Source organism: Zootermopsis nevadensis, unplaced genomic scaffold, assembly GCF_977971745.1.
Source record: "Zootermopsis nevadensis isolate Lab colony 2312 unplaced genomic scaffold, Znev_1.0 Znev_ptg000017l, whole genome shotgun sequence".
NCBI classification, from domain to species: domain Eukaryota; kingdom Metazoa; phylum Arthropoda; class Insecta; order Blattodea; family Termopsidae; genus Zootermopsis; species Zootermopsis nevadensis.
The window spans coordinates 10,522,388-10,538,004 of NW_028259149.1; the positions used below are offsets into that span (position 1 = coordinate 10,522,388).

The 15,617-nt window shown below is 39.8% G+C and overlaps 1 protein-coding gene across 3 annotated transcripts in view; it reads left to right on the plus strand.

Moving 5' to 3' along the window:
- The window catches only part of LOC110834027 (cysteine-rich motor neuron 1 protein), a 370,078-nt gene that overhangs the window by 97,590 nt on the left and 256,871 nt on the right, over positions 1–15,617 (plus strand). For all 3 annotated transcript variants that reach the window (XR_002544451.2, XM_022072762.2, XM_022072763.2), the window contains exon 2: positions 2,845–3,039. Coding sequence is in view for 2 of the 3 variants with exons in the window: in XM_022072762.2 (XP_021928454.1) it covers positions 2,845–3,039 (195 nt within the window). In the remaining variant the exon portion in view is untranslated. The remainder of the gene's footprint in view (positions 1–2,844; positions 3,040–15,617) is intronic.

Here is a 15,617-nt window from a genome sequence, read left to right on the forward strand (position 1 = left end):
GGACGAATAATCGTATATTACCGGGAATTTCTCAACCGTCTGCACTATCTTAATATTTGTTTACTCTTCACTCAAGTCGATAATGTACACTGGTGCTGTTACTTGAGTACTGATGGCTCAGTCCTGACGCACAGAAAAGGAACATGCCGAGTCTTGCTGCACGTGTCTGCAGCATGAAGCTGACGTCAGCATCATGACTCAGACCGGTGTGCGGCGGTTTTCATACTCTCATTCGTTTCAACTGTGCTCCTTTCTTTGCGTCATGTCGCAGACATCGTGTCTTGACTGTTACATGTCTTGACGCATGCCGGTGTGCGGTCTACCTAACGGACTAACGTTACACATAGCAGATTAAGCGTAGAACAAGTTACACCTGGAACGAATATTGAACTAGGACAGCGTCTATGTAAGATGACACGGATCCTTATATACTAGCTTAATTAGACGCGTCAGTTCGGATAATTTAATTACTGTGTGTGAATTTTGTGCCCGCCATCACAGTCGGCTCGGTGAAGTCTACATAATTCTACACACGTAGCAGGTTTTGATCCCGGTCAATGTTTTTCTGCCGATATCTGCGTTAATAAAAGTAGTTAACCCGTTTGAAGCGTGAAACTCATCTAAATATCTTGTGTTAATTCTGTTCGTATCTCGCTGAAAACATGTAATCTATTTGAACTTTGAAGGTTCTGGCAATGATGTATTATAATGTGTAAATTGTTCTTTTGAACTTTGTCATTCGACTAAATTATAAAATTTCAACTCTGGACAAGCTGGACACTGCTTTTATCATCAGATAAAAATGGAAGAGGATAGAAAACGTATCTGTTGGTCCCTCTAATTGAGCTAGCCTCACGTGTGATAGGTTTTACCTGACGAAAGTAGAGTCCAACTTTCAAAACTTTGTAATTTTATAATTTATACCATTGTCAGAGTCCAAAAGAACAGTTTCATATATAACATCTCATTTACTTTACAAAGAGAAGTTAGTTAACGTTTCAGAAAACAATCACTCTTTATTGTGGGAACATATAAATACGCTCTGTGGTTGAAATGGAAAGTAACTGAACGTTAAGGCAGGTGACAGGCAACATGTAGTTTACCTCTGTGCTGTAAAGATCTAACAGAGCCTTTCAACAGATCTTTGTTTGTTTCTCCCCTTTGAGATGAATCTTCTGATCGAATTCATGGCAACCCCTCGTCCACTTGTTCTGAAATGTAATCACTTTTACAATATTGAATTCTACGGGCTGGACAAGCCAAGCCGCTCTAGTTACACGCGTTTGGCACTTGCCCATAGGGTCTGTTTCTGTCACATTACCATTTAAAGTGACATCTCGCGGTAAAGAAGAAGAGGTAAATCAGATTTGAGCTAGCCCTAAGCTGGAAGAAAATCACGGCTCCATTATTTCCAGCTAGAGGGCATTGTCTGCGTTATCTCAGAGAGAAGAGGCAGCGAGTTGGGAGAATCTAATTTCTGAAAAAGTGTGATTGCGGGAAAAGTGGCGAATCACCGAAAGAAAAATAAACGTGTTTCTTCATTCTTTTGTGTTTTTTATCTTAGTTTGTTTTTTCATCTAATTCACATCTGGCTCATCGGTAGGAAAGCGGAGTTTGGTATTATTTCCAGTGTATAAAAGACAAGACAGAACGGTAATTGAGAAAGCAGTTTGGGTTGAGAGGGTCGCACTGGGTAGCACGCACGGATATACCCTGAGTTCGAATCTCGGCTTACAGACCTGTTATCATGACTGACGTTTCTCATTTTCGCTTGTCCCTTCAGGGAGTTAAACAGATTGAGGACAATATGTTAAAAAACGTCACGGTCATAACCTTTTTTGTTTTTAATTTATCATTCATAATCATTCCGCTATTTAATCTGGCGCTGGTGTGATTTGTAAAGTTTATAAAGCATTATTTAAGAAAATATATGCTTTGGCTTTTCGATCGTGGTCACTGGTTTTCACGTGGTGGTGTCGAGAATTGTGAGTGTGTTTTATGTCTGAAGAAAATCATGGTAAGGAGAAGGATGGCGCACTGTGTCTGCTTTAAAACGCAGTTCCGTCTTACTTATCTATATTTTTTCTGTTGTCTCAACCAAATTTCCCAGCGGGCACGTAAAAGTAGTAGCTCTTTAATTTTTGTTTGTATTCTGTGGTATCTTCTGGGATTCACAATAACAAAATGTGTGTATTTGTATTCGCGTGCGTGTTTGTGTGAAGGGACATAGTTGTTTAAGCCTGCTGTTAAAAATTCTGGGCTCGTTTCAAATTTACGGGAGTCTGTTCCTGTATAATTGAGCCCAGAACTTATCAGCCTATTGATTTGTGTCCCTGGTCACTGTGGCATAAACTGAACTTGACTAGTTTTGGAGGTTGTCTATTGAGCACTTTTATTACATTATAATAATTTCCAGGTTTGTATCCTCTTGTGTAATAAATTCACAATTGTACATAATGTTGCAGTCTACAAAATCTTTTATTTTATTATATGTTTCTACATGTTTCTACCTTGCAAGGTAGTTGTCTGGGTCATTTCTTAAACATCAAAAGGCATAGTACAATAGTTAGAATATCATGTTGACAGTTGCTAACCTACACGTGGATCCATACTTATATGTACATTTGTATGAACATATAAAATACAGTGTCCCAAAAAAGATGTGTACACAATGCTAACGTATATAATGGTTGTGTGTATACATGTTTTTTGGGCAGTTGATAGGTTGTGGAGACGATAACATGATATACAACTTTGTCATTACATTATGTAGAATGTTTTATCAAATGGTGAGATTATGTTGCTGGTTAGATGTACTGAGCAAAGTATGAAATCTGTTTACAGGAATTCCAGGCAGCGAGGTTCTGTGCCCGGACCCGGTCTGGATGCTGGGTTGCAATATGGTGGGGCATCACTGCAAATGTTCCGAAGCTCCGGTATGTCCCGGGGAGTCACCGTTCAGCTTCGCGAGTCGCGAGGAATGCGAGATGAATCTCGCCGTCATGTTGGCACACGAGCAGTCAGATGTACCTGCACAAGGTAGGAGTAAAACCACGGGAATCACAGGGCAGGCGAGAATCGAACTCATGATTTTCGAAATCGAAACACTGCATACTATCTACTACACTGAGACGTTCAATGTTTTCTTACAATTTCATGCTCATAAGGTTTATTTCAACTCCCCATACTTCAGCATTGCTTCCTGCGTCAAAATATTTCCTTCAAGCGTTTGTATTTCCAGGTCTTCGGCCACTTTCAGGTTTTACCTAGTTAGATCTTACCTCCTTCGGACACGAGATATTCAGTACTGGTGACTGTCGTTATACGCGCTTTTGCTATTCGCGTTTTGTTTCAGTGTCATGGCTCTCGCTATTCAGGCCTGTTCAGTTTTGCTTGCATTTTTTGCTGATTTGCCCACTGTTTTGATTCCGGGGACTACAGATAAAGGCGTCTTATGTTGTATTACTAACAAAATACACGGCCATGTTGTGCGTCCCCCGTTTTACGCTTTTTCGACATACGCGGCGTTAAGCATTAGCTCAAAATCCGAATGTGAGTGACGTATATTACGTTTTAAGTAAAATATGGTGCTTCTGTCAAATATAATCAGTCGTTTCTCTTCTTTTCTAAGCTTCATATTTGTACTCTTCAACAAATAAGCTATTCTTAGGGCTATTAAACGGAATATGGGATGGGCGGAACATGTAGCATACACGGGGACATGTGAAATCCGAAAAGAATTTGTCAGAAAATCTGAAAACAAGACACCACTTATTGGAACTAGGTGAATGTGGAGGATAATATTAAAATAGATTTGTAATAATGGGGTATGGATTCCATTAAAGCTGGCGAGGATACAATACACTGGTGAGGTCTTGTGACCTGAATAGTTTCTATGAATGGTTTGAAACGTTTGTGTAAGTAAGCGAATATTAACTTCTGAACAAACACTCTGCTCCATACAGCTAGTCCGGCAGTAAGCCCACATAATCCCTAAGATCAGTAAAGTTTCTGGATATTTCCGTTCCTGTGCAGTCGGCCGTCACATAATAGACCACTACTATTTGTTTTACGTATCTGAAGGCGAGCTAAAATCGGTTCCTTCGGCACCTTATCCGAGGTTTATGCGATACTACAATAGTTTCTGGGTCCGCCTATGTTTTGTCTTCCATTTAGAACATATTGGGACATTGCTTTTGCCATTTGTATAGGGCGTAGGAGTCCTGTGTTGGGATTGTTGCACCATTACACAGCTTCTAGTAGCACGAATCGGGACTGTAACATCCTCTTGCAGACTGTGGGCTGAGTCTGACGTACTACGAACGAGAATCGAAGTCATTACCGACTGGGTGCCAGGCACTCTTAGGCGAACACTGCTGCTACTGTGGCGCCAGCACGTCACAATTTATCCAGCGGTGGTTCTGAACAGCGACTTGCGTAAGAACTGCAGAGCAGGGCCGCACCGAACCCGAGAACAAGAAGTAAATCAGATATGTGCAAAGAAACGTCTCTTTTCGTTTCTTTCAACTTATCGCACAGCGGAAAGTTCGAAGCAAGGAAAATCATTATTCGATTTGCATTTCCTCTTCTTCAGCGCCGTTCGTGCGAGGAGATGTAACAGCACTACTGATATTTCATAAAAATTGATGGCATGTAGCAGTGATGAAACAGCCGATGATGATAATTAGGCCCTGTTCTATAGTTTTTAAGGAAACAGCCGCTCTTTCGCTTCACCAGTCGGTATTTTCAAACTCCACTCGCCACCGACTGCCTGTCCTGTATAAGGCTTCAAAAATGCCCAGCCATTACATTATACCCTGAAGATTACTACTGTAGTGTTTGTCGAAACGTTGAATAATTATATGCATGCAAGCCGAAGTTTTACATTGAATTCCTGAAGCGGAAACCTGAGGACGAGATTATAGGTCGACGTCAGCAGAGCCAGGGCTGGGCTGTTATTTTCGTCACCAATGCCCTTTTTGTATTTCTGTATGCTAAATTTATTTTGATATTGTTTTATTGAGGATTAAAACGTATTGTGAATCGGCAGTCGCATTATAGGTACCGTACTGAGCAATCAGTAAGAATCGTCTTAGTACTTCGTTAAATGTATGTCACATCGTAAATTTTTTTTTTTATAAAGTGGGATTTGAGGTTCTCTCGGCGGTGAGTCCGAAAATGGCTGTCTTCTGGGTTGAAACGCCATGTAGTCGATAGAAATATACCAACGTTTCAGAGGTCTTTTATGCCTCATCGCCCTGATGATGGAGGCAGCAAAGACCTCTGAAATGTAGATAAAGTTCTATCAGACTACATAGCACAACAACCCAGAAGACAGCTCTCTTCATTCCATATAAAAGTTTTAAACTCTGTTAGGCCTCATTTCATTTTATGTAACCTACAGGATTATGGGAAAAAACTGAATTTTTATTTGAGATCCATGTAGGGTTATATTTGAGCGAAACGGACCGAAGTGGTGCTATGTGTGTACAGCTACGAATCGGGGTGAAGCTACTGTTCTCAGACAGCTTGGTGCTACTGTAGCAGCGGTATGAGGCTAATTTCCTGTTCGTAAGAAGCAAATGGAGGCACATAAATTATTTCATCTCGCTCAGAATTAATTGTCTTACTTTGGGCACTGAAGAAACGGAGTGTGAGTCTACAAGCAATTAACTGCAAGAACAACTTAAGCATTTCTTTTTCGAATTATAAATTACATCGGGAGCAACGCCCATCATAAGAAATTAGCATGTTACCTATTGTTGCTAATGAGGTCTTCGGGTCGTGTAGCGTTTACAGGGACACAAGATTTAGCCTATAAACCTAAAGGAATATCTGGGGCCAGATTATTAATATGGATCTTTTTTAATATGGTGCGAGGGTGTAAACTGGATTAATGTGGCTCAGGATAGAATTTCGGGTTATAAGAACGTGGATAATTTCTTGGCCGTCTAGTTACGATAATAATTTTAAGTGTTGCTATACAAGTACATGTTGTTTAATATATCTGTGCATATTATAGGTGGATGTTGGATGGTTTTTTGACGATCATATTCTAAAATTACTGCTTTCACTTATATCCTTTGTCTAAGATAATTTTTGAGATAGTACTGCTTGGATAATACTTAATTTAAACTTTAAAGCCCAGTGGTACATATTTGACCCACCTGCTTCAAGATCTGTAAGTCTGCATTCTTTTATGTTTCTTTCATTTCTCAGTAGGCACAGATAAAGACTACGAAAATAGGCTTATACTTCGGGATAGCCGGGCTCGAACAGGATCCTTGCCAAATATAAGTTAATATATTGCCGCTGAAGGTACAGCGAGTTCCTTGCTCACATTCCGCCCTGCCAGGCAGTGACTTTCGTAACCCTTTCTGCTACTGTAATTTTGAGTCTGAATATGAACCCTACCGCATGTAAAATCAGGCGAATGGCAGAGGTGGATGGGGCACTCTTTACGTATTTCAGTTGCATGAGTTTCTTAAGAATGTTGCATGTATGTTTTTAATATCCTCGGAAGAATTCAGTTCCGTTCCATACTTCTCGTTCTATGTAAATATACAACATATTAAAAAGCCACGTCTAAAGGAACGGGGTTACAAAATCTTTCAGAATATTTCATATAATGTGGTATAAAACATCAGTGTGAAGACAACAATCTTCAGATTCACCGTCGTGGAAACATCAAATCCTACAAAAATCAGTGTGTAGGTTTTATAGACTCTGTCACACTTTCATCATAAACTTTTAGCTTACATAATAGACGAACTATGGAATAAATTAGAATTGAAAGAGGTTACCATTTGTCGGTGTTTGTCAACCGGTAGGGAATTTTGAGGATTGCCGACAAGTCTAAAGATCTGATTGCGACCAACTTAATTAATTTTCGAGTATCGGCTTCAAACTTACAGATTGCGCTCTATGATATTTTGGATGCTAGCGTTGTTTTCTCAGGTGCTTCGAAGATTTAAGTTGCTAGGTAACGAGACAGCCGAAGTTGGACTGTTATATGCAGAGGGACCGGAAAATGTCAGCTTCTATTTGTGGGTGTTTGTGGGTATAGAGGCGCGTTAACGTTTAGACCTCTCTTATAGATCGCATGACATCTTTTGTAGTGTAAACTGCCGGGCACAGACTGTACCAGTAGTTTTATTACAGAGAGCGAAGAAATGGGTTGCACGGCTGTGAACATGATAAATTAAGCTCTGAGAGTGTCTTCCCTAATCTTAAGTCACAGAGCAAGACCTGATAGACCAGCCATTAAGGTGACGAACAAGTTTGACTCGCCATGGGTGTTAGCATTTTTTGTTCTCATTGCTGTGTGCAGATGGTGCCACATGATGACCGTTTATTTTCATGGTTGTAGAATGCTTGAAGCTTCGATTCTTTTCATGGGGGAGGTGCTTAGACGCAAGGACGTGTTTTGCTTTTAATTCCAAACGCAAACACCCTGGAAATAAGAAATGACCATAAACTTTTGGTTGGGAATCCGAACATGGATGATTCGATTGCCGCTCTCTGTCTGCTCAGAAAGCGAGGACTAACGGGTGGAGCGCTCCTGAGACCGCAGTCTGCTGACCAGACCAAAAGCGAGTGGAATGTATGACCTGCGGTAGGCCAACAGTTATTCCTCGTGCCATTTGTATAGTCTCACCCAGCCTCAGTCTCCCTCTGACCGCTCTAAATCAGTTTGTTAAATGACACAGAAGAGAGTGTATTTACCCACATACAAACGTATTCAAGCCAAATTAAAGCTCACCGACTGAAAGGAGTACCTAATTAAAAATCCACCATCATCTAGATTTATTTTTCCACTCCCTCGGATAATTACAAATGGATGCCTAATAAAGCGAATGACAGATTAATTCATGAGTAATAATAACGAATCCATGACAGGAGGCCTTCCTGAGAAGCTGCTTGTCGGTCAGATGACCAAGATATTCACCACCTATTATGGAACTCTGAGATTTATTACCGGTTTGAAAGAAGCCCGCCAGTGGAATCTGTACTCAGCTAGTTGAATCAAGTTTACAGCCTGCTTTTTAAGATTCATTTTAATAATATTCTTTCAACTGTGCCTGGATCTCTTCTGGTTTTTAGACAAGTATTGTCATCTCCTCTGTGCATATTAAATACTGTCCTCCTTCATTTGTTCATCCTAATAATATTTTATGGAGGGTACAAATTATGTAAGCCTATTATATAATAGGCGTATTCCTCATCCTCCTGTTAAGCATGCTTTGTTGGATCTAGGATGTGTTTATATTTAAGAAGTTGTAGGTACACTTTTAAAGTAACGGTATAAGAATATTAATTCAGCTATATTTGTGTCTGTTAATTGTGTTGTATGGAAGTGAAATCAGAATTATTTCTCAGGGTTCCGAGGAATACAGAAATAAGTAGATAGAATAAAAACTACCACTTTGACTCTTTAAATACTAGTGGTCAACATTGCGATTCTTGGTAAACCGTTACAGAAGTTCGGGTTTTGTAAAGCGCAGCTCAGACACATGCGACTTGTGTCAGTGTTGCACAGAATAACGTCATCATGATGATGGACTACGCGAGAGTGGATTTAATTGCCTGTTCCTAAACGCCGTAGTGCATTTGGCCTCTGCAGCTTTTCATCCGGTTTAAATTATTTCTTCGGCCCAGCGGTTTGTGTTCAAGTTCCTTTCGTTGGTATTCTGCCGAATTTGAGTTTATTCGATATCAACGTTATAGCAATTTATTTTGCTTTATATGTTTGGAGCACAGCGCTATTCGGAAGCGAAACACGGTCAGTGGGAAAGCCAGAAAGAAGGATAGAAGCTTTTGAAATGTTGAAAATTAAGTGGACTGATAAAGTACGAAATGAACTGGTCTTAGACAGGATAGGCGAAGGAAAAATCTTACGAGAATAAGAGATAGGACGGTGGGACACATTCTGAGGCACCCAGGATTGGTTAATTTGGTAATGGAAGGAACAGTTGAAGGGAAGAATTGTAGGGGGAGACAAAGATTGGATTATGTGACGCAGATTTCTGAGGATGTGGGCTGCAAAAAATATGTAGAAATGAAGAGACTGGCGCAAGATAGGCAAAAATGGAGGACCGCATCAAACCAGTCGAAAGACTGATGACAAACAAACAAAGTATCAGTTTAACTCATAATAAATATTTTAAATGTATTCGTATCTTATTTTTGTATTTGTCAGCGCTGTTTGTTGTCATATTTTCAAGTTCCTTTTGTTGCTATATTTTGTGTTCATAATGTCGTTCTTATTACGTTTGTTTTCTGAAAGTTCTGTTAATAACGCCATGTGTTTTGTTGAAGATTGCAATCCCTTGTCTGATATATTGTTTCGGTAACGAAGTCTTGATTTAGTAGCGGTTTCCATCAGACTGCGTTCTAAGAAAGGAAACAAGTGAATGTTATTAAGCTGGCATACTGAGAATGAATGTCAAGATTCAGTCGCCTTTTCTCTTTTAAAATGCTTACATATAAACTCACTTACCGCGAAATCCTCGGAAATAATAAGACACAAAGTAACAAAGATAGGACTCGGTCTTCAGGAGAGATATTGAATTTGTTTCGTGACTGTAATACCGACAGACCTGCCTAAACCAGCATATTGTTACAACTAGTAACGCAGACCTTTATAGCACAGATAATAAACACATTCCATGCTACGAGACCGTGCAAATGGATTAATAACAATTAGTTCTTGCGATGAAATTGAAATCGCGGTTACACTTACAGCTAGGATATTAAATTTACTAGCAAGAGCTGAATTCGCAACGCTGCGTTTGTACTGCTACATTTTGAATTTTACTTCGGTTTTTGGAACTGACAAATCGTACCTTAAGTTGCTATTTCGACCACTTACTTGTTACTGAAATGCAGTGATTTGAGCTGTTTGACTGTCCCTCTGATGCCAGCCTGTTCTAGACTACCATTGAACTAAGATTTTTGAGGGAAAGAACTTCAACCCTGAATCAGGCAACTTGGCATCGAAAACAATGTTTTCATTATATTTAACACTGTGGTAACCATGTATACCATTATCTCTCCATTTTGCCTACAGCGTGTGATAAACCTCTCCGTTAGGTGCTCACAATGAACAGCTATCTTTTCCTGAATGTTAACAGACTGATCTTTGCAACGGAGTTATGATATGTTTTCTGGGCACTGCGAATATACTTCTTAAATTTAATTTTGCTGAGTGTCTGTATGATGAATATGCTGTCCTGCCTAAAAAATGTGATATAAAGTTTTGAAACATAAGGTAGAATAAAAATCAAAGTTGTGTTTCCCCCTGTGTTTCAAGACCCTCGTTTACGGACCCCTTAACTCCATGGGACAGACTCTTTGACAAGCCGATGTTGTCTTTGTTGGTATTTACTCGCGTTTTATGGAGAATGATCATTACCATATTTACAGAAGTCCTCCTCTGCATCTAACCCAAAACCACATAAAACCACTCTGCACCTTTAAACATATTTATTGAAGATCCGTTTTAATATTATCCTCCAGTACGTCCCCAGGTCCCGCTCGCCTCACCCTCCTTCATTCGACGACTCTAATAATGTTTGAATTACCTTTGTTTCCTTACATACTCCTGTTTGTTTGTTGGTGAGAGACGAAACGTGGGCTCCTTGAACAAAATGCTCTTCTAGGTCCTCGTGGATCTCACTTCAGGAGGATAATGAACGACCCCTGGCATCTGAAACAGATCACTTGATCGCCCTTTAAATAGCGCGTGTCAGCGAAGCTTCTCGTTAATATTATCATAGCTCGCGGTGTTCTCCCTGTGTGTTCTAAGAGCTTGCAGAGTTATTAATTTCCTGGCTACCCGGAGCTTGTAATTGGGTTAGTTGTACCGTGAACCAGGATAATCCTTAGATGTTGATCGTGAATCCGACAGCTTAGCAAGACACGTCATCCGAACGGAATACCATGTCTCGCCCCACCATGAGTTTTAGTACAATCTTAAACCGTTGCACTGTTCTTAGATACAATTAATATTGTTGAGATTTCAGGTTCTCACGGCGGTGAGTATGGAGGTGGCTGTCTTCTGGGATTTTGCGCCGAGTAGGGCCATGTCCCTGATAATGGATGCAGTCATCATCTCTAAAACGTCGAGACTACACAGCTTAAAATCCCAGAAGACGGTCTCCATACTCGCTACTGTGAGAGTCGCTCAAATCGCTCTGATGATGAAGGGAGTAAGCACTTCTTAAACGTCGGTATATATCTACGAGACTACATTGTGTTAAATCCCACAAAACAGTCTTTATAATCATCGCCGTGAAGATCTAAAATCATCCTGAAGATGGAGGCAGGAAGTACCACTGAAACATCGATAAATTTCTGCCACTACACGGAAAGACATCGCATTAAGACAGGAATCTTTATTTCATCCAGTTGTTAGAATTTCTTTCTAGTGTGGATATTTTGATTTCAATTCTTGGCCCAGAGACCGGATATTCTGGGATTTTTATCTCACCACAAGTCTTTCAGTGCACACGGAGGGGTAATATCTTTAAAAAAAAACATCGACCACTTTCAGCTACCTCAGTCCGATTTCACTGTTCTTCATCCGGCTATATGAAGTAACTAATTTTCTGTTGAAGCAGTGCAGTTGGCCGTAAACTGTAATTACCCGTGTCAACTTATGAACACATTGTTCTGTAAATTAGCTCCTGTGAAGTCGGAAATTTGCCGTTATTATTATCACGCTATAGTAGTACTGAATTAATGATCCAGAATATGTTATTTTGAGGAGTAGCCTGATATTGCTGGCTAATCAGAGGAGAGAGACGAAGCGAAAAATAACCCGAACTGCGATTTCCTGTGTTAGGATCGGTTGGACCTGATAGTGGGTAGAAAGTGCGAATTGGTGAGGTTCAGAAGCCAAGAAAAGAAACCTGTCTTGGGTGTTGCAGTCGTAAATAAAATCCTCAGCATGGCTGAATGCAGGGAGATGGAAACCCCACTGTTGGCAAGTACAGGAATATATAGGCCAAAATATTTTTTTCAGGTAACACAGATTGGGTCCTATTATCTGTGCCAGGGACATATAAATACATAGGAAACGCATTCAGGTTAGACCTTGCTCCGTCCGGAATTCGATCTTGGTGTTCCTCCATTATAGTCAGATGCGTTTTTGGTTGTGAAAACGCATTGGTAATATCTTGATTTAATTTGTTGACTATAATTGATAACTGAGGCGAAAATGTTTTATGACGTCTGGACGCGACTTGTTTTGTTTGTTGTCTCCGAATAGAAATATGTCGTTGACTTGACGACAGTTCCGCTTGTCGTTTGTGTTGACCGAGAAAACTGTGGAAAAGAGAATTCGATTTCACGATCACAAGATTCTGCGAGCTGATATAATAAAGCAAGAGAAAGTAAACTTCTTTTATCGAATGGTCGCATACTTTTCAGCATTTCTTACGGACAGAAATGTGGTTAAGTTTGCCCTATAGATAAAATAAAAAGTTTCTCATTTCTGGTGTACATGCGTGGGTTCTTTGTGACAGAGGAAGGAATAACGTCGAAGCGTTCTGTATAGGTTATATTCCGGTACATATAGTTTTAAAATGATGTGTTGTTTGCTCTGGATGTTCATATGTCTGTTTTGAAGCTAACCACAGTATGTTTAGGTCTACAGCTACACAAATCAACGAGCGAGTTGTTCTGTGCTGTGTTGTTGTGAAATGGGTCGTTCCCCCGTACAGGGTTCACTACAATATGATATTTGATTATTTAAGAAATGATATTGAATCGAATCAGGGCAGAAGACCTAATGTTTGACAGCTCAAGAAGATGTAAATATTATTTCTGCTTTTATTTAAATATGTCTTACATTGCATCAAGTGTTGTTTGAAAATGAAATTTAAGTCGCAACTAAATTTATATGTTTTGTTGTATGGTATTTTGTGAGAGAAGCCATTTTTTTTAAAAAAATAGAGAGTGTTAGTTATCAGACATTTTATATTATATTAGACCGATACTTAGCAAAATACGATTCTCCCGACAGTTTTCAGCAAGATCGTTATACCAGATTTCATCTAAATCCGTTAAATAGTTTCAGAGACGAAACGTGTCGCAGTTTTATCACGCAAAGACAGTCTGAAACTAATGCATGTTGTCGGTCTTATTTGCTTCCAAGTTTGTTTTACATTATTATTTTCGCTGGCGTTTTGAGGTTGCCGATTAACAGAAACATTGTCACCGTCTCCCAGTCGATCCTCTGCTAAGTCCCGATGTTATATGACATGAAATAGGATTGCGTACGCAGAATCAGAAAAATCACACGAAATTTCGAAACTTTTTATAAAACAAGTTTATCTTAGTTAAAGTAAGGTCAGATGCTTGGAAATTGCGACAGATCAAAATTACATGAACGAAGATGGCTGTCTTCTGGTGGTCATCGTCTTGGTGATAGAAGCAGCAAGGACCTCTGAAAGGTCGGCAGACTTCTACCAGACTACACGGTGCTACAACCCAGAAGACAGCGATCTTCGTATTCACCGCCATGATAACCTCAAATCCTACATTCATATAGTTAAGAGAATGTGTAGTTAGGGGAAAACCTTTCTAAAAACCTAAAGATTAAAGATGTTCACAAGACTTGAAGCTTTCACAGCGACTGAACTCGATAGCATTTTCTCTGGCAAAAAGCCGTGTCGGTTGTGCACAAAACCTTTTGTCCACAACGAGATTAAAATATTGATTATACAATTAACCTATACCTGTACACCTGTTGTCTTTTTTGGTTGACTGTCCGTGGTTCGCTGGTGACTGTTGGTGTTGATGGTTTTAGCTATTAATTTGTCGGGCGCCTTGCTAATGATCTCAGCCTGATGGGCAGTGAGGGGTGATTAAGTGTGGGGAAGTGGAGTGAGAGTCCGTATTACGTGGTTAGACAAAGAGGACTCTGAGTGTTTCTGATGGCTGGCGACGATGGCGGAATAGTGAGAAAAGTGGCGACAGCTTTCTCATCTTCACGACGTACATAGGCGTTGAGTCAAAGACAGTGGTAAACTGGTGCCGTGGTACGCCGCGGTGAAGCACCAGTGGTAAATTACACCGACGGTGAAAGATACGAATATTTACAAAAAACGGATTTTTATGCAGTGGTGATGGTTATAATTCTCTTTGGATGTTTGTTTGCCACTTATCCGATTGTCCCTGGGTCGTTGCTGGAGTTGTGGTTTATCACGTGGGTTGATTAGAGACACTAGTCTTCGGATTTCGCGTGCGCTGGTGACGTTGATTTAGACTCTGGTTAGATTGAGATATGGCTAGTACTGTAAGGTGCAGAAATGAGGGATTTGAGATTGAAATGGTGTACAGGAAGTCAATATGTCTTATCATGCAGCAGATGGCGGAGCGCGAGATTATGAACGAATGAACTCAAACAAAGACGGGGAACGATTTATCATGGGATCCTTTGTTTATACAATGGTTGTCAGAAAGTCTTCATGAATGAAAATGGATTGAGCTGGACAACCGAAGCGCACAGCGCAGTCACGGGCAAATTAATTAGGGAAACATTGTCAGAATATAAACTATATTAAATGACTTCTTGTATTGATCGTAGGCTACTTGGCCTTTACAGAGATGTGGGTCTTCGATAGTGAAGATGTTCACTGCAGTGGAGTACAATTTTTTTCGAAAACGTGTGTACATATGCGTGCTTTATTAACATTGATGTTTATTTATTACTAATACGAATTTTACTAGACTAATTTGTGGTGCCATGTTAGCACTCTTCTGAATATATTAAGATTACGAAATCGTCAGTATCGAATACGAGATTTCCTGAAAAATGGGCTAGTCACTGTGAAGAAAATCTTTAGAGCAACATTTATTTTGGTGTCTGCTGTAGTCTGTGGAATTTAAAGGCAACAGATTTGGACCTATCTTGCTTTCCAATTAACAAGCGTCATTTATGATCCTGTATCAAGTGCTGAAGCTATGTAGCAGGCAGCGGTAAGGCACAGACTAAACTGCAGCACGTGGTCTGTGCTGTTTTTATTTTCACGTGGATATGCAGTGTGTGTCTTTTTTTTTCTGAATGATTTAATTTCATGACTAGAGTGGGGACAGATCGTATTGCTCTACTGTGAAAAAATAAATAGGAAAAACACGCGTTACACTTCCAAACCACTGCTTAAAACGGATGGCTAACGGAAAAGTAAATTGTAATAACATCGTACAAAAAGTTTGATTGTATTTAAGCGTTACATTCAGCTTGCTTCAGCAACCCCGGTCCAAATGACGTTTCTGTACGTGTTCTTCTCTGCTTATTACGTGGGAGGGTAACAACTTTTGTTATTTAAAATTTTGTGATTCTACCTTAATGTAAACTTAATCTTTGTCTGCAGTGCAATGAAACTGACGAATAATTAGGAACTCGTCCTAATACGATTTGACGTACGTTGATAATATTTGCTATTAGGTGCCTTCAGGCTAATTTAATTTTGGTTTCTGTCGGTCCACAGTAACTCGAATTCTTTACATTTCAAATTCGATTTTCTTTATAACTATTCGGGTTCCATAAAACCAGGGAATTTTTCTGTCGTGATTTTTGGAGTGGCAAAAGGTATTTGCTGGTGACCGTC